The sequence below is a fragment of the Rhinatrema bivittatum genome, chromosome 14, assembly GCF_901001135.1.
Source record: "Rhinatrema bivittatum chromosome 14, aRhiBiv1.1, whole genome shotgun sequence".
In the NCBI taxonomy this organism is placed as follows: domain Eukaryota; kingdom Metazoa; phylum Chordata; class Amphibia; order Gymnophiona; family Rhinatrematidae; genus Rhinatrema; species Rhinatrema bivittatum.
Genome location: NC_042628.1, coordinates 47,809,643 through 47,824,565, shown reverse-complemented (window position 1 = coordinate 47,824,565; position 14,923 = coordinate 47,809,643). Strand labels below are relative to the sequence as shown.

General features: G+C 44.7%; 1 protein-coding gene across 4 annotated transcripts in view; it reads left to right on the top strand.

The window, feature by feature from the left end:
* C14H7orf26 (chromosome 14 C7orf26 homolog) overlaps positions 1 to 14,923 on the top strand; it is a 35,604-nt gene that overhangs the window by 700 nt on the left and 19,981 nt on the right. For all 4 annotated transcript variants that reach the window (XM_029576280.1, XM_029576279.1, XM_029576278.1 and 1 more), the window contains exons 2-4: positions 839 to 1,037; positions 1,348 to 1,569; positions 13,090 to 13,255. In XM_029576280.1, coding sequence (XP_029432140.1) covers positions 846 to 1,037; positions 1,348 to 1,569; positions 13,090 to 13,255 — 580 coding nt within the window. In that variant the 5' untranslated portion in view covers positions 839 to 845. The remainder of the gene's footprint in view (positions 1 to 838; positions 1,038 to 1,347; positions 1,570 to 13,089; positions 13,256 to 14,923) is intronic.

Here is a 14,923-nt window from a genome sequence, read left to right as displayed (position 1 = left end):
CGGTCTGGGAGAAAATTTTAGAATTTCTCCCTACTAGATTGTATATGATGAGATACATTTTTCCCAGAGTAAGTGATTTGACTTTCATTGGCAGAGGAGCAGTATTAAGCATCTATCGAGAAGTGTTTCAGGCTTTTCGGTGTGATTTTCTGCTGCTTAAGCTGGTGGTACGGATAAACAACAAACGAATTCTGTTTTAATGCTTTTTATTTTCCAAGAATCCACAGCAGTATATCCAAGAGACGATACTAATGTATTACTCAGGCTGAATAAAATGCTTCTCAAAGGTCCACTTGTTTTATCTTTGTGCACACTTTTTTACATAGTTTTGTGGGACAGCTTCTAAAAACGTTTTGTATGAGTACAAGTAGGCCCTTGGAATATTGTAAAAAGTAAGATAAGAGACATTATAAATAAATACAATGTGGTGTTTGAAGAAACTCAGTCAGCGTACGAGTTCTATTCTGTGTAGTAAGTTCTAGGGGCTCAATTCACCAAAATCATTTTGGGCCACCTGTAGGTTGAATATAAAAAAAGAGGATTTCTAGGAGAAAGAGAATATGTGGTGGAAGGGACATATTCTCAGAGTTTCATATTGAGTTCATTCCTAGGAAGGAAGAGAATATCTGTGAGAGGTGCTGTTGCTTATATTTTAGAAGTGCTTTACTTCTTTGGTCTTTTATAATGAAATATTACTAGGGGTCTGATTTACTAAGGCATTTTTCCCATTCTGTGTCTTTTTTTGGGGTGGGGAGCGGGAAGCTTAGTATTTAGACTGTAAGGCAAGTAACTACTTAATGACGTGAAAGTTGAGGCTAATGTTTTTGGTCTATTGTAGGGGAAGAATGAGTGATATTCGCCATTCACTACTGCGGCGGGATGCACTCAGTGCTGCAAAGGAAGTGCTTTATCATCTGGATATCTATTTCAGCAGTCAGCTCCAGAATGCTTCACTTTCAATTGGGGACAAAGGTGGCACTGAGCTGCTGGAGGAATTTATATTCCAAGTTCCCAAAGATCGCAATTGTCAACCCAAAGTAAGTCTAGACAGTGTTGGTGAGTCTTTCCTGAGTGTCTGCCTACTGGTGCTGTGAAGTTAATGGGGGAATGTAGATGGTGCCTGTGATAAAACTGATATCACATTTGCTTCATTCCTTATCCCCCAGTGCTTCTGCCATTTGCTTTATCAAAGGCAATGTCTGGTAGGTGCGGGCAGGATTTTGTCCAAAGGGCTAAATTTAAAGTATCAAGCAAACGTAAAACAGTGTTTTATGCATGGAATTTAGCTTTCAGTTTTTAAAGAGATCTCTGGGCTAATGTAACTGTCTTTTGTTATTTTTGTGACAGAGGCTGAACTCCTTGCAAGAACTTCAGCTTCTGGATATCATGTGTAGCTATTTCCAGGAGCAAAGCAAGGATGCTGTACGTCAGGTCATCTTCTCATCCCTGTTCAGCCCACAGGGCAACAAAGCTGATGACAGCAGGATGGCCCTACTGGGGAAGCTCGTCTCCATGGCAGTGGCTGTCTGCAGAGTCCCTGTCTTAGAGTGTGCTGCTACTTGGCTGCAGGTAAGTCTTATACTTAAAGAGAGCAAGAATGAAAGCCTGCTTTGACATGGGAAAATGCGCATGATGGAGACAACAGCATGAAACCAAAAATGACACTTAGAGGTGCAACTTTCCGGTAAAAATAGTCACACTGATGCTGGCACTACTAATTTTGAATATTCTAGTTGAGCACTCACTATCACTTCAGATAAAAAATGCTGCCCATCACTTGAATAGAAGCTAGCTACCTGCTTTATTCAGATTTCCTTTGGTGATTGTGTACAGCTGTGATCTTCTCTGAGCATATTTGTTACTAATTAGAAAACAAAGGATCTGAGACATTCTGTGAAGGGTTCTGTCAGCCCAGACTTGCTATACAACACTCTTATACTGTGCCTCATGCAGGCTGTTAACAAAAGAGAAGAATGTTGGTTAATTATCTAATCTGACTATATTAATGTCTCTTGCTGACAGAACCCTTCACAGAATGTTTCAGGTCCCTTGCCTAGATGTGTGTTATAAGAGAGATCTGGTGAGTCTTTAACTTGTGAGACATAGCAAATGTGCACATGGGTTTTTAACTTTCAGGAAGTATGAGCATCCCTGTGGTGTGTTTTTATGTACAGTGAAGATGCATATAGTATATCTAAACTCTCATTGGAACCAAACTCCAGATGGAAAGCAGGTAATATAGAAATGAAATGACGGCAGAAGAAGACGAAACGGCCCATCCAGTCTGCCCAGCAAGTTTCGCACTTTTTTTTTTTTCATACTTATCTGTTTCTCTTGGCTCTTAGTAACCTTTTGGTTCTATTTCCCTTCCACCCCCACCATTAATGTAGAGAGCAGTGTTGGAGCTGCATCTAAGTGAAATATCTAGCTTAATTAGTTAGGGGTAGTAACTGCTGCAATAAGCAAGCTACACCCATGCTTATTTGTTTACCCAGACTATGTAATTCAATCCTTGTTGGTTGTCTGTATATAGATCCACTTTTCTTCATTCCCCCTGCCTTTAAAGCAGAGAGTTATGCTGGATATGCGTGAAGTGTCAGACATTCTCCCCTGCCATTGAAGCATAGAGCTATGCTGGATATGCATTGAAAGTGAAGTATCAGGCTTATTTGGTTTGGGGTAGTAACTACCATAAAAAGCAAGCTACTCCCTGCTTTTTTGTGAATGCAAATCTTTTTTTCTCCCTTGTGAGACAATCTGAAATAAACATTTTGTACTTTTGCCTCTGATGTTGTATATTGTAATGGTTTTGGGTTTATCCTGTATACAGTTGTTTTGGTGCTGGAATGACCTGACCACTCTGGATTGAATGTATTTAATGCTCTTAAGAACATGTCTTATTGTGTCAGACCAAGGGTCCATCAATCCCAGCATCCTGTTTTCAACAGTGGCCAATCCAGGCTGCAAGTATCCAAACACTAAGTAGATCCCATGCTACTGATGCCAGTAATAACAGTGGCTGTTCCCTAAGTCAACCTGATTAATAGCAGTTCCCTGTACGTACCCGGATCAGTCCAGGCTCCTGGGTTTTGCCCCCCCCCCCCCCCCCCCCCAGCAGATGAAGTTTTCAAAACAAAGCTCCGCCTTATATAAGATGGTGCCACCTACAATCCGGCAGTATTTCTCTGTCTCCAGCAGATGGTGGAGGTGCAAGGCCTACAGTCTGTGCTGATTGCTTATTGGAGTTAGTTTGAGTAGAGAGTTCTGTGAGTTTGAGAGCTTTCGGTCTGTAAAACTTGTTTACTTTGATTTAAAAAAAGAAAACAAGGAGCAATTTCTGTCCTGAGCCTCTCAGGGGGTTTGTAAGGTCCTTACAAACCCCCTGCAGCTGCCTCCTGCTGGTTGTTGAGGCAGCTGCATTACAGGGTCGAGGGCCCTTTTGCTCCATGCTAGCAGCTTTGGGTGTGACACCGGGGAGCCCGATTCACTCCACCCCACTGGATCAGGAACGTGGACTACTGCCGGGCAAGTCTTTAAAAAAAAAAAAAAAAAGTTTTGATTTTCTGTCAGTGTCACCAGCGCTGCGGCTCTCTCTTTCCTCCCTGACTCGGCGCTTAGGCACACCGTGATTATTTTTTACAGAATTGAATTTTAGCTTTCTCAGGCCTGCTGTGCACATCTTTCTCATGAGGGGCTGTGCTCGGCGTGTCTTCCCGGGGGGAGGGATCCTCCGGGGTCGCGAAAATGGTTAAAGGCAAGGCTGCCCAAGCTCCTTCAGTGTTTAGCTGCACCGAGATGAACAGAGGCCATTTTGGAGTCTTTTAGATCAGCGACTCGTGCAGCTATGGGGGAGGGGATTCTCCTGCCTCCTCTCTCTCCTCAGCCAGAGTTTCCTGGAGGGAGCGAACCTTTACAGCCTCTCACCTGCAACGGAGAATAGCCCCGAGGGGGCTTCTGACTCCTCCTCCTCCTCTTCCTCCTTCTTGGAGTTTATTTTATTTCTCCATAAGGCTTTTAAAGCCAGGAGGGAAGGGAATCTGCAGACTGGGGGTAAAACTTCTACTAGTGGTCCTAAGTCTCTTTCCCGAAAGCGATCTAAGTCTAAGGGAATCTCTGGGTCCTCCAAAGCTAAGCGCCCTTTGCGTATAGGGGCTCATCAGACCGATACGGATTCCACGGGTCAGGATATGGACCCAGGGGACTAGGACCCGCAGGGCAAGCCTCTGATGGTGGTGGATACAGACCCTGATCAGCATCCACAGGATCCAGCATGATCTCACATTGTGGAAGGAGATGACCCTAAGGTGGTCCGTCTGTTTAGGAGGGAGGAGTTGGCTCCGCTTATCCCTGCCATTCTCGGAGAGCTAGGCATAGATGGGCCACCAAAGGAATCCAGACTAAGGGCTGTGGACCCAGTATTGTTGGGTCTGAAGGGCCCGGCTACTTCCTTTCCTTTTCATTTTTCTGCCACGGACTTGCTATATAGAAAATGGGATTCCCCGGAGATGGGATTGAAAGTTAGCAAGGCTATGGATAAGCTATATCCTCTTCCGGAGGAAGCAATTGACACGCGGCAGTGTCCGCAGTCACCAAGAAGACCACAAACCCGGTTACGGGTGCTACAGCCCTGAAGGACCTGCAGGATACAAAGTTGGAGCTGCAGCTCAAGAAAATTTCTGAAGTCTCGGCACTGGGAGTGCGGGCAGCTATGTGCAGCAATTTTGCCTTACGAGCGGGCCTTCACTGGGTTCAGCAGTTACAGGCTGATGCTGGTCTTTCCGATGCAGAAACACAGCAAGCAAGGGTGTCTGGAAGCTTCGATCGCTTGTAGTGCGGATGCACTTTAGGATCCGTTACGGATTTCAGCCAGATCCATGGTGTTGGCAGTCTCGGCTCGTCGACTCCTGTGGTTAAAAAAACTGGTCGGCGGATGTTTCCTCCAAGGCTCAGCTGGGGTCGTTGCCTTTCAAGGGTAAATTGCTTTTTGGCAAGGACCTCGAGGATATGATTCAATCCCTGGGGGAGAACAAGTTTCATCAACTGCCAGAGGATGAGCCCCTCGACTTGGGCCTCTTTTCTTCAAGGTCTCGATTCAGAGGGAATCGGAGATTTCGTCTGTCCAGAGCTCCAGCTTCTTCCTTTTGGCAAGCGCCCGATAGCCAATAATCCTGGTCTCAACCCTTTCGTGGCCGACGTTTTGGCAGAACTGGAGCTACCCAGTCCGCATCTGGGGCCAAGTCTTCCCAATGAAGGGACGCCGACTCATTCCTCTGTTCCAACTGTCGGGGGCAGATTGTCTCTGTTTTACAAGGAATGGGTCAAGGTGACGTCGGACCAGTGGGTCCTTACTGTCATATATCAAGGCTACGCTTTAGATTTTACACACCGCCTTCCGGAGCGGTTTCTGGTCTCCCCGATGCGGTTACGAAGAGAAATGGCAGGCAGTGTAAGATACCTTGCACCATCACCCCGGTTCCTCAGGCAGAGCAGCGAAAAAGGCGTTATTCCATTTACTTCGTAGTCCCCAAAAAAGAGGGGTCCTTCCAACCCATTCTGGATTTGAAGCGCGTAAACCGCTGTCTCAGGGTGCCACGTTTTCGCATGGAGACGTTACGGTCAGTCATTGCCTCTGTAAGAAAAGGAGAGGTTCTGAGGTCACTGGACCTAATGGAAGCGTATCTTCACATAGGCATTCGGGCCGACCACCAGAAGTTTCTGAGGTTCTCTGTGATGGGTCGTCATTTTCAATTTCGAGCTTTGCCCTTCGGTCTTGCCACCGTGCCCAGAACGTTTACAAAGGTAATGAACATAAGAAATTGCCATGCTGGGTCAGACCAAGGGTCCATCAAGCCCAGCATCCTGTTTCCAACAGAGGCCAAATCAGGCCATCTGTGCAGAGAGGGGTTCCTGGTGCATCCATACCTGGATGACTGGCTAATTCGGGCAAAGTTGGAGTTGCTCGGCCAGTGCTTCAACTCCTGTGATCACTGGGTTGGGTAATCAACTTAGCTAAGAGCCGACTGGTGCCCACCCAGTCTTTGGAGTTTTTGGGAACTCTGACACTCAACAGGGGAGAGTGTTCCTTACCTCGGACAGAATTGTCAAGCTACAAGGACAAGTGCGGGACTTATTGGCCAACCGTCTCCCCAGAGTGCGGGATTATTTGCGGGTTCTCTGCTCCATGACTTCCACCCTGGAGCTGATGCCCTGGGCCTTTTTCTCATGTGCATCCTTTACAGTCAGCGTTGCTTTTGCGTTGGTATCCAGTCTCCGAATAGTTTCATTTACCTCTCCCTCTTTCGGATATGGCGCGCTCCAGTTTTGATTGGTGGCTTATCTTGGACAACTTATCCCGAGGAGTTCCCCTGGAGGTGCCCGAATGGACAGTGGTGACCACGGACACCAGCCTCTCCGGGTGGGGAGCGTTTTGCCTGAGGAAGTCTGTGCAGGGACCATGGTCCCAGCAAGAATGTCAGTCTTCGATCAATCGTCTGGAAACCAGGGCAGTGCGCTTAGCATTGCAAGCATTCCACCCTCTCCTCCAGGGGAAGTCAGAATTCTTTCCGACAATGCGACCACGGTTGCTTATATCAATCGCCAAGGGGGAACCAAGAGCCAGCCAGTGGCCACGAAAGCCCAGCAGCTGATCGGCTGGGCGGAGAAGCATTTAGTAAGTATTGCAGCATCTCACATAGCAGGAGTCGACAACGTTCAGGCAGACTTTCTCAGTCTGCACCGCCTTGATCCCGGGGAATAGGAGCTCACAGACAAAGCTTTCCAGCTCATATGTGACACATGAGGCGTACCCCGCATGGATCTCATGGCAACATTTCATAACGCCAAGGCTCCGAGCTTCTTCGGTCGCCGCAGAGAAACAGGAGCAGAAGGGGTAGATTCCCTGGTGCTGCCCTGGCTGACTGACCTGCTGCTGTACGACTTCCCTCTTTGGCCACTGATAGGCAAAGTGCTCAGGAGAGTGGAGATACACCCAGCAAAAGTCATCCTCGTGGCTCCAGAGTGGCCCGAGACGGCCTTGGTTTGCGGATCTGGTCAATCTGGCAGTGGCGGGTCCCCTGCGGTTGCCACTGCTCCTGGACCTTCTCCGTCAAGGGCCCGAGTGTTTGGAAGAGCTTTTGTCTAGCGGCATGACTTTTGAGAGGCGTCACCTGAGGAGCAAAGGGTATTTGAACGCTGTGGTGGCAACACTTCTCCGGTCGCGCAAGACATCCACCAACCTCGCATATGTGCGCGTGTGGAGAATCTTGGTGTATGGACTGGGCGATTGTTCCTACTCTGTCTTCGATGTTGGATATTTTAGTTTCTTACAATCCGGACTCGCCAAGGGCTTATCGTGTAGGTCCCTGTTCAGGTGGCAGCTCTTGGTTTGTTTGCGTGGTTCCATTCAAGGCGTGGCATTGGTTGCTCACTCCAGTGTGGCTCGTTTCCTAAAGGGGGCAAAGCATTTACGTCCCCCCGATCAGGCACCCTTGTCCTCCTTGGAATCTGAACTTTGGTTCTCTCAGCTCTGTGTTCGGCACCCTTTGAGCCTCTGAAAATGGCTACAATAAAGGATCTCACGTTAAAGGTGATTTTCCTTATTGCTATCACATCTGCTCGCAGGGTATCGGAGCTCCAGGCTCTATCCTGTAGGGAGCTGTTTCTGAGAATTTCGGATTCTGGTGCGGACGGTTCTTCCTTTCTTCCGAAGGTGGTGTCTGCTTTTCATGTGAATCAGTCAGTGGAACTTCCGTCATTTCCCGTTTTGGACCGGTCAGACCCTATGTCTAAAAACTTACAGAAGCTGGATGTTCGGGTGTTGAGTTATCTGGAAGTTACTAATTTGTTTCGTGTGATGGACCATCTTTTTGTGCTGTGGGCTGGTCCGAAACGAGGAAATATGGCATCTAAAGCTACAATTTCACTCTGGTTGTAAGAGGCTATAGGCTCTGCATATTTGCTGCGTGGTAAGCCTGTACCGTTTGGTCTTCGGGCTCATTCTACCTGTTCGCAGGCGGCTTCTTGGGCAGAGTGTCAAATGGTCTCACCGCAGGAGATCTGCAGGGTGGCAACTTGGAAGTCTTTGCATACCTTTGCCAGACACTACAGACTGGATGTTCAGGCACCGGGTGAAGGAGGCTTTCGCGAAGCAGTGCTTAGAGCGGGTCTCTCCAGATCCCATCCCAGGTAAGAAAGCTCTGGTACATCCCAGGAGTCTGGACTGATCCGGGTATGTACAGGGAAAGGAAAAGTAGTTTCTCAACTGATAATTTTCATTCCTGTAGTACCACGGATCAGTCCAGAGTCCCGCCCGGGGAATGCAAGGAAGTAAGGGAGAGTCTACTCAGTTATTGATTTGTTTTCAGATCTGCAGAAATTGGATTGACCATCCTCAAGTGCTTCTACAGGTTTAGTTCCTAGGAGGGTTAAGTGAACCGGTTATTTCTTTTTCTTGTTGAAGGGTTATTATACATAGTTATGGTGGTTTTTTTGAGAGCCATTCTGCTTTGACATCTATTTATTTAACAACTTTTTTATACCAACATTCGTGGGTACATCATATTTAGTAATACTGCCGGACAGTGGGTGGCACCATCCTAGATAAGGCGGAGTTTTTGTTTTGAAAACGTCTGTCTCCATCCGTCCTGTAGGGAGCCTTTTCTCAGGATTTCGGATTCAGGGGTGTCCTTTAGGATGGTGCCCTCCTTTCTACCAAAGATCGTGTTGGAGTTTCATTTGAATCAGACCGTGGAGTTGCCTGCTTTCACGGATTTGGATCGGAATTCGCCTCAGGATTGTGACTTGCGAAGATTAAATGTGCGACGGATTCTGCTTCACTATATGGAGGTCACTAATACTTTTCGTTTGTCTGATCATCTGTTTGTCTTATGGCGTGGTCCTAAGAAAGGACATAAGACAGCTAAAGCCACTATTGCTCGATGGTTGAAGAAAGCCATAACTTCGACATATATATGTCTTGAGTGCGCAGTACCGGATGGTTTGAAAGCGCATCCAATTCGATCTCAGGCGGCATCTTGGGCGGAGAGTCAGTTTTTCGCCACAGGAAATTTGCAGAGCGGCTACTTGGAAATCTTTACACGCTTTTGCTAAGCATTACTGTTTGGACGTCCATGCTCCGGATGGCGACTGTTTTGGCAGTAGTGTTCTTCGAGCTGGACTCTCCAGGTGCCACCCCATTTAGAGCAACTTGGGTGCATCCCAGCAGTCTGGACTGATCCTGGTACGTTCAGGAAAAGGAAAATTGATTCTTACATGCTAATTTTCATTCTTGTAGTACCCAAGTATCAGTCCAGACGCCCGCCCATGGAATCTGGAGAGTCCGTTCGGTATCATTTTCATTCTGCAGAATGTTCTCAAGTGGACAGCATTCACGTTGCATATGGAAGTACTCCCTCCATGTATATAAGTTCCAGAAGTTATGCAGTATTTTAATTAGGTGGTTTGATATAGCCATTGGTTCTTATGTTGAGGTTATGATATGTTTTCATTCTGCTATGGTATGGATTATACTGAAGGATCACAGGTGACACACCAGTGTAAGAGGGGGTGCTTTCAGCTTTTTTTCTCTGACTCCATCTGCTGGAAGGGAGACACAACCCAGCGGTCTGGATTGATCCTTGGTACTACAGGAACGAAAACTAGCAGCTGATAACCAATTTTCCTTTAATGGACTTCTCATCCTCCTCCTCCAAGAACTTATCCAAACATTTTTTTAAACCAAGCAACATTAACTGTACTAATCACATCCTCTGGCAACAAATTTCAGAGCTTAATTGTGCATTGAGTGAAAGAATTTTCTCAGATTAATTTTAAATGTGCTACTTGTTAACTTCATGTCGTGCCCCCTAGTCCTACCATCCAAAAGAGTAAATAAACAATTCACACTTACCCAATCTAGACCTCTCATGATTTTAAAGACCTCTGTCATATCCCCCCTCAGCTGTGTTTTCTCAAAGCTGAAAGCCCTAACCTCTTTAGTCTTTCCTCATAGAGGAGGTGTTCCATCCCCTTTATCATTTTGGTTGCCCTTCTCTGTACCCTCTCCAGTGCAACTATATCTTTTTTGAGATGTGGCAACTAGAATTGTACACAGTACTCAAGGTGCGGTCTAACCATGGAACGATACAGAGGCATTATGATATTTTCTGATTTATTCACCATTCCCTTCCTAATAATTCCTAACATTCTGTTTGCTTTTTGACTGCTGCAGCACACTGAGCCAACAATTTCAGTGTATTATCTACTATGACGCCTAGATCTTTTTCCTGGGTGGTAGTTCCTAATATGGAACCTAACATCGTGTATCTACAGCAAGGGTTATTTTTCCCTATATGCATCACCTTACACTTGTCCACATTTAGATTACATTTGCCATTTGGATACCCAATCTTCCAGTCTCGCAAGGTCCTCCTGCAATTTTATCACAATCCGCTTGTGATTTAAATACTCTGAATAATTTTGTATCATCCGCAAATTTGATTACCTCACTCATTGATTCCTTTCCAGATCTTTTATAAATATATTGAAAAGCACAAATCTGAGTACAGATCCCTGAGGCACTCCACTGTTTACCCTTTTCCACTGAGAAAATTGACTCTGTTTCCTGACTTTTAACCAGTTTGCAATCCACGAAACGACATCACCTCCTATCCCATGACTTTTTAGTTTTCTTAGAAGTCTCTCATGAATGACTTTGTCAGATGACTTCTGAAAATTGAAATACACTACATCTACCGGTTCACCTTTATCCACATGATTATTAACCCCTTCAAAAAAATGAAGCAGATTTGTGAGGCAAGACTTCCCTTGGATAAATCCATGCTGACTGTGTTCCTATTAAACCATGTCTTTCTATATATTCTGTGATTTTGATCTTGAGAATAGTTTCCACTATTTTTCCCGGACTGAAGTCAGGCTCACTGGTTTATAGTTTCCTGGATCACCCCTGGAGCCCTTTTTAAATATTGGGGTTACATTGGCCACCTGCTAGTCTTCAGGTACAATGGGTGATTTTAATGATAGGTTACAAATTTTAACTAATCTGAAATTTCATTTTTGAGTTCCTTCAGAATCCTGGGGTGCATATCATCTGGTCCAGATGATTTTCTAATCTTTATTTATTTATTTATTTAAGGTTTTTTTTATACCGGCATTCAAGAACTCGTTCTCATCATGTCGGTTTACAGAAAAACAGGGGTGCAATAATATAACCAAAAACATAAATAAACGTGGAGAAGAGAAGCAGTTACAATTAACAAGGGCTAATGAACTGGGATTGTAAGAAATAAAAGAGATAGAGGAGGATAATTATATACAAGTGTACTAAGTAAATAAGTAAATCTTTAGTTTGTCAGTCTGGCCTACTACATCTTCCAGGTTCACAGTGATTTGGTTTAGTTCATCTGACTCATCACCCTTGAAAACCATCTCTGGAACCGGTATTTCCCCAACAACCTCATTAGTAAACACAGAAGCAAATAATTAATTTAGTCTTTTTTTCTATCTTCCCTAAGAGCCCCTTTAACCCCTCAGTCATCTAATGGTCCAACCACAGTCTTCAGTAGGCCAACTGCAAGTCCTGGACTATCAATTTGGAAACATCTGTTATAATAATCAATCGAGTGTGAATTTTAGTTAGCATCTTTCATTCATTCAGGTGCACTTTCCTCATATCTGAGTGTGCCAAAATTAAACAAACTCAGAGGATGATTGGATCAGATCTAAAGTGAACTTTATTGTATTACAGGAAAAAATGGCCACAGACTGCCTCCATGGCTCATGCTATAGCTCATATGCTGCAGTTCAGGGATTCTAGGTTCTGACTATCTGGGCTGGTTGGGTCGGGATATACCACAAAGGTGGCATGCTCAGTTGGCAGGAGGAAGAGAGAGCTGACTGCCACCACTACAGTGACATCACCTGTTCACCGAGTGGCACTGAATGAACATCTTGGTGGAGATGCCCTTCCATCCCCTGGGCAGGTGATCCCTCGAGCTACCTGGGCGTGCCCTCTGCAGATGGTGGGATTAAAAAGGAGAAAATAAGTGCTGGATGGCAGTGTTTGAGGCTAGGGGGATTTTATTGTGGGGGTTAAGTCACAAGAAATAACTGGTTAGGAGCGTGTGAGTTTGGAAGGTCTCAAGTGGGTAGAATCGTAGGGAGTCCTGGGTGATAGTGTAAGGGATTGGAATGTTTCATGCAAGTAATTCACTGATGAGGGTTAGCAATGTTTGGTAGTAGGATAAGTAGGATAGCTCCCTGCTTCAACAGCAGGGGAGAAGAAAAACAACCAATAAGGACTGTATAACATAGTCTGGGTAAAACAAATAAGCATGGGTGTAGCTTGCTTATTGCGGCGGTTACTACCCCTACTACCCCTAACTAATCAAGCTAGATATTTCAATGGTGGGGGAGGAAGGTAAATAGAACCAAGAGCTAAGAGAAACAGATAAGTATGAGAGAAAAAATGTGTGAAGCTTGCTGGGCAGACTGGATGGGCCGTTTCGTCTTCTTCTGCCGTCATTTCTATGTTTCTATGTTTCTAAGTTAAAATGAATGTTGATTCATGTGTTTCAGTGGGGAATCTCAGTGCAGTGGTAAGTCACAAGAATCAACTTCAGAGACGCTCTGGGAGTTGCCAGTGACATAGATTGGTTGTGATTGTCCATATTTGTTGTGATGTCATAAATTACATCACCCACCGTATGGTACAGTTCTATCTAATGGTATTTGTGATGAAATTCTGGCTACTGTCAGTAGTGCTATGTGAAGAAAAAATCATCCAAAGAGAACAGTGTTAATCTAAGCTGTGCATTACTGCCTTCTGTGTGCACTTTTGTAAAAGTGCCTGGTTAGGTTGATTTTTTTTTTTTTTTTTTTTTTTCAATAAATCAGATGTTTTGTGACCAAGTACTTAAAATTTGGGGTTTATATTTTATTTATATGGTCCTCGCCCTGAGTATAATTAAGGAAAGACAGGTTATAAATCGCAAAATAAATACATTATTGGTGGGGGGAGGAATGTAATATTTTTTGTATTGGATTAATGCTTACCTCTGCTGCTCTCTGCAGAGAACACCTGCTGTGTTTTGTGTGCGCTTAGCAAGAACTTTGGTGGAAGATTACTGCAGTCTGGTGCCTGGATCCATCCAGATGTTAAAGCAGATATTTAGTACCAGCTCTCGCTTCTGCTGTCAGTTCATTACAGCTGTCACAGCACTTTATGATCTCTCCTCAGGTGAGTATAGGTAAGATAAGTCTGTACCACTTCTGCTGTCACAGTGCTTTGAATTCTTCCTGGGGAGTGGATGTGAAACAGTGCAGATTTTAAACCTATTACAGCACTCTCTGATCTCTCCTTGGTGTGAGGGTACGTATACCTTACAGTTGTTATAGCAGTATACGATCTCTCTTCAATAAGGTTATGTGAGATGGGGTTTGTACCCCTTCCAGCTCTTGCAATGCTCATCAATTTAGTTTTATTCATTTAATATATGGTAGTTCCTTAAACATATAAAAAAAAATCAAACCTTTCTTCAGAGACCATACATAACAGCTTCAACCCCCTAATAGCTGTAAAAAGTATTCTGTGATCTCTTCTCAGAAGAGTGGAGCTAAGAGTTTGTACCCCTTACATCTGTCACAGTGCTCTTTCCTCTGGAAGTGGTAATGAGGTAGTGTGTGTGGTGTGAAGGGTGAGAAATGTGTATATTGAGAGAACTGGGGTTGAGAGTGTGCCCACATGAAATACTCCTGAAACAAGTCCTGATACAGTAAGAGTTATAGATCCCTCCCAAAGAGCCTTGTGCCTGTATAATGCAGTGATAGCCAGGTAAGACATTTTTGGGCCTGAGCATTGGTTAACTGTAGTCAGTTGTAATAGCTCTGTTGGTCCTGTAGAAAGCTTTTAGATCCTTTATTCAACCAGTGAAAGAATAATTCAGTGAAGAAATCTCAAAAGCACATGTACAAAATATTTTGCATAACTTTCTCCTGTGGGAATTCTGCTCACAAAAACTTAAAATTCTGCAAACTTTATATTGGTCAAAATAACACAATTTACATGACAGCCTTTAAGTAATTACATTTTAAATTAATACAGAAAAAAGTTATTACTTAGAGATGCAGAAGTTTAAATATTTTGGCAGAATTTCCCTAGAAATTCACTGTAAGTGTGTCCCTTCCACTCGCTCTCCCTACTCCCCTGGCCACTTTACCCTCTCAGGCCCCAACTCCTCCACCTGCCTGTATCTCTCCCCTCCACCTCTAGGCTCAACCCCTTCCACTCTTATCGCCAGTCCCAGTGTTTGACCCCATTCTCAGACCTGCCTCTCTCACACACATGCTTCCTCTCTCTAGTACGCGCACACACATGCTCCTTCTCTCTAGTACACATACACACCCTCATACAGGCTCTCTCACTCTCTCGCACAAACACATCCCCTCATACAGGTTCCCTCTCTCTTGCATACATACCCACACAAGCTCCCTTTCTCTCTTCACATACATCCTCACACAGGCTACCTATGTCTCTCTCTCATGCACCCCTTCACACAGGCTGTCTCACACATACACTCCTTCACAATCTTATTTCCCTGTACGTACCCGGATCAGACCAGACAGTGGGTTGAGCCTCCTTTCCAGCAGATGGAGACAGAGGAAAAACTCAAAAGGTAGCCTATATCAGGACAGTGCTCCCCCTGTGTCCCTTCAGTATTTCTATGTCTCCAGCAGATGCAGATAGCAGAACCTGTGGTTCCCTTTCTTTGTATCAGTTTATGGTTTGCAGAAGTTCTTCTTCTTCCTTCTCTAGTTATAAAGGATCAAGCAAGTATTGGTTTAATTCCCAGTGTTTAAAAAGTGAAGAAAAAAAAAAAAAGTTTAGTCATCAGGAGCAGTTTTGTTC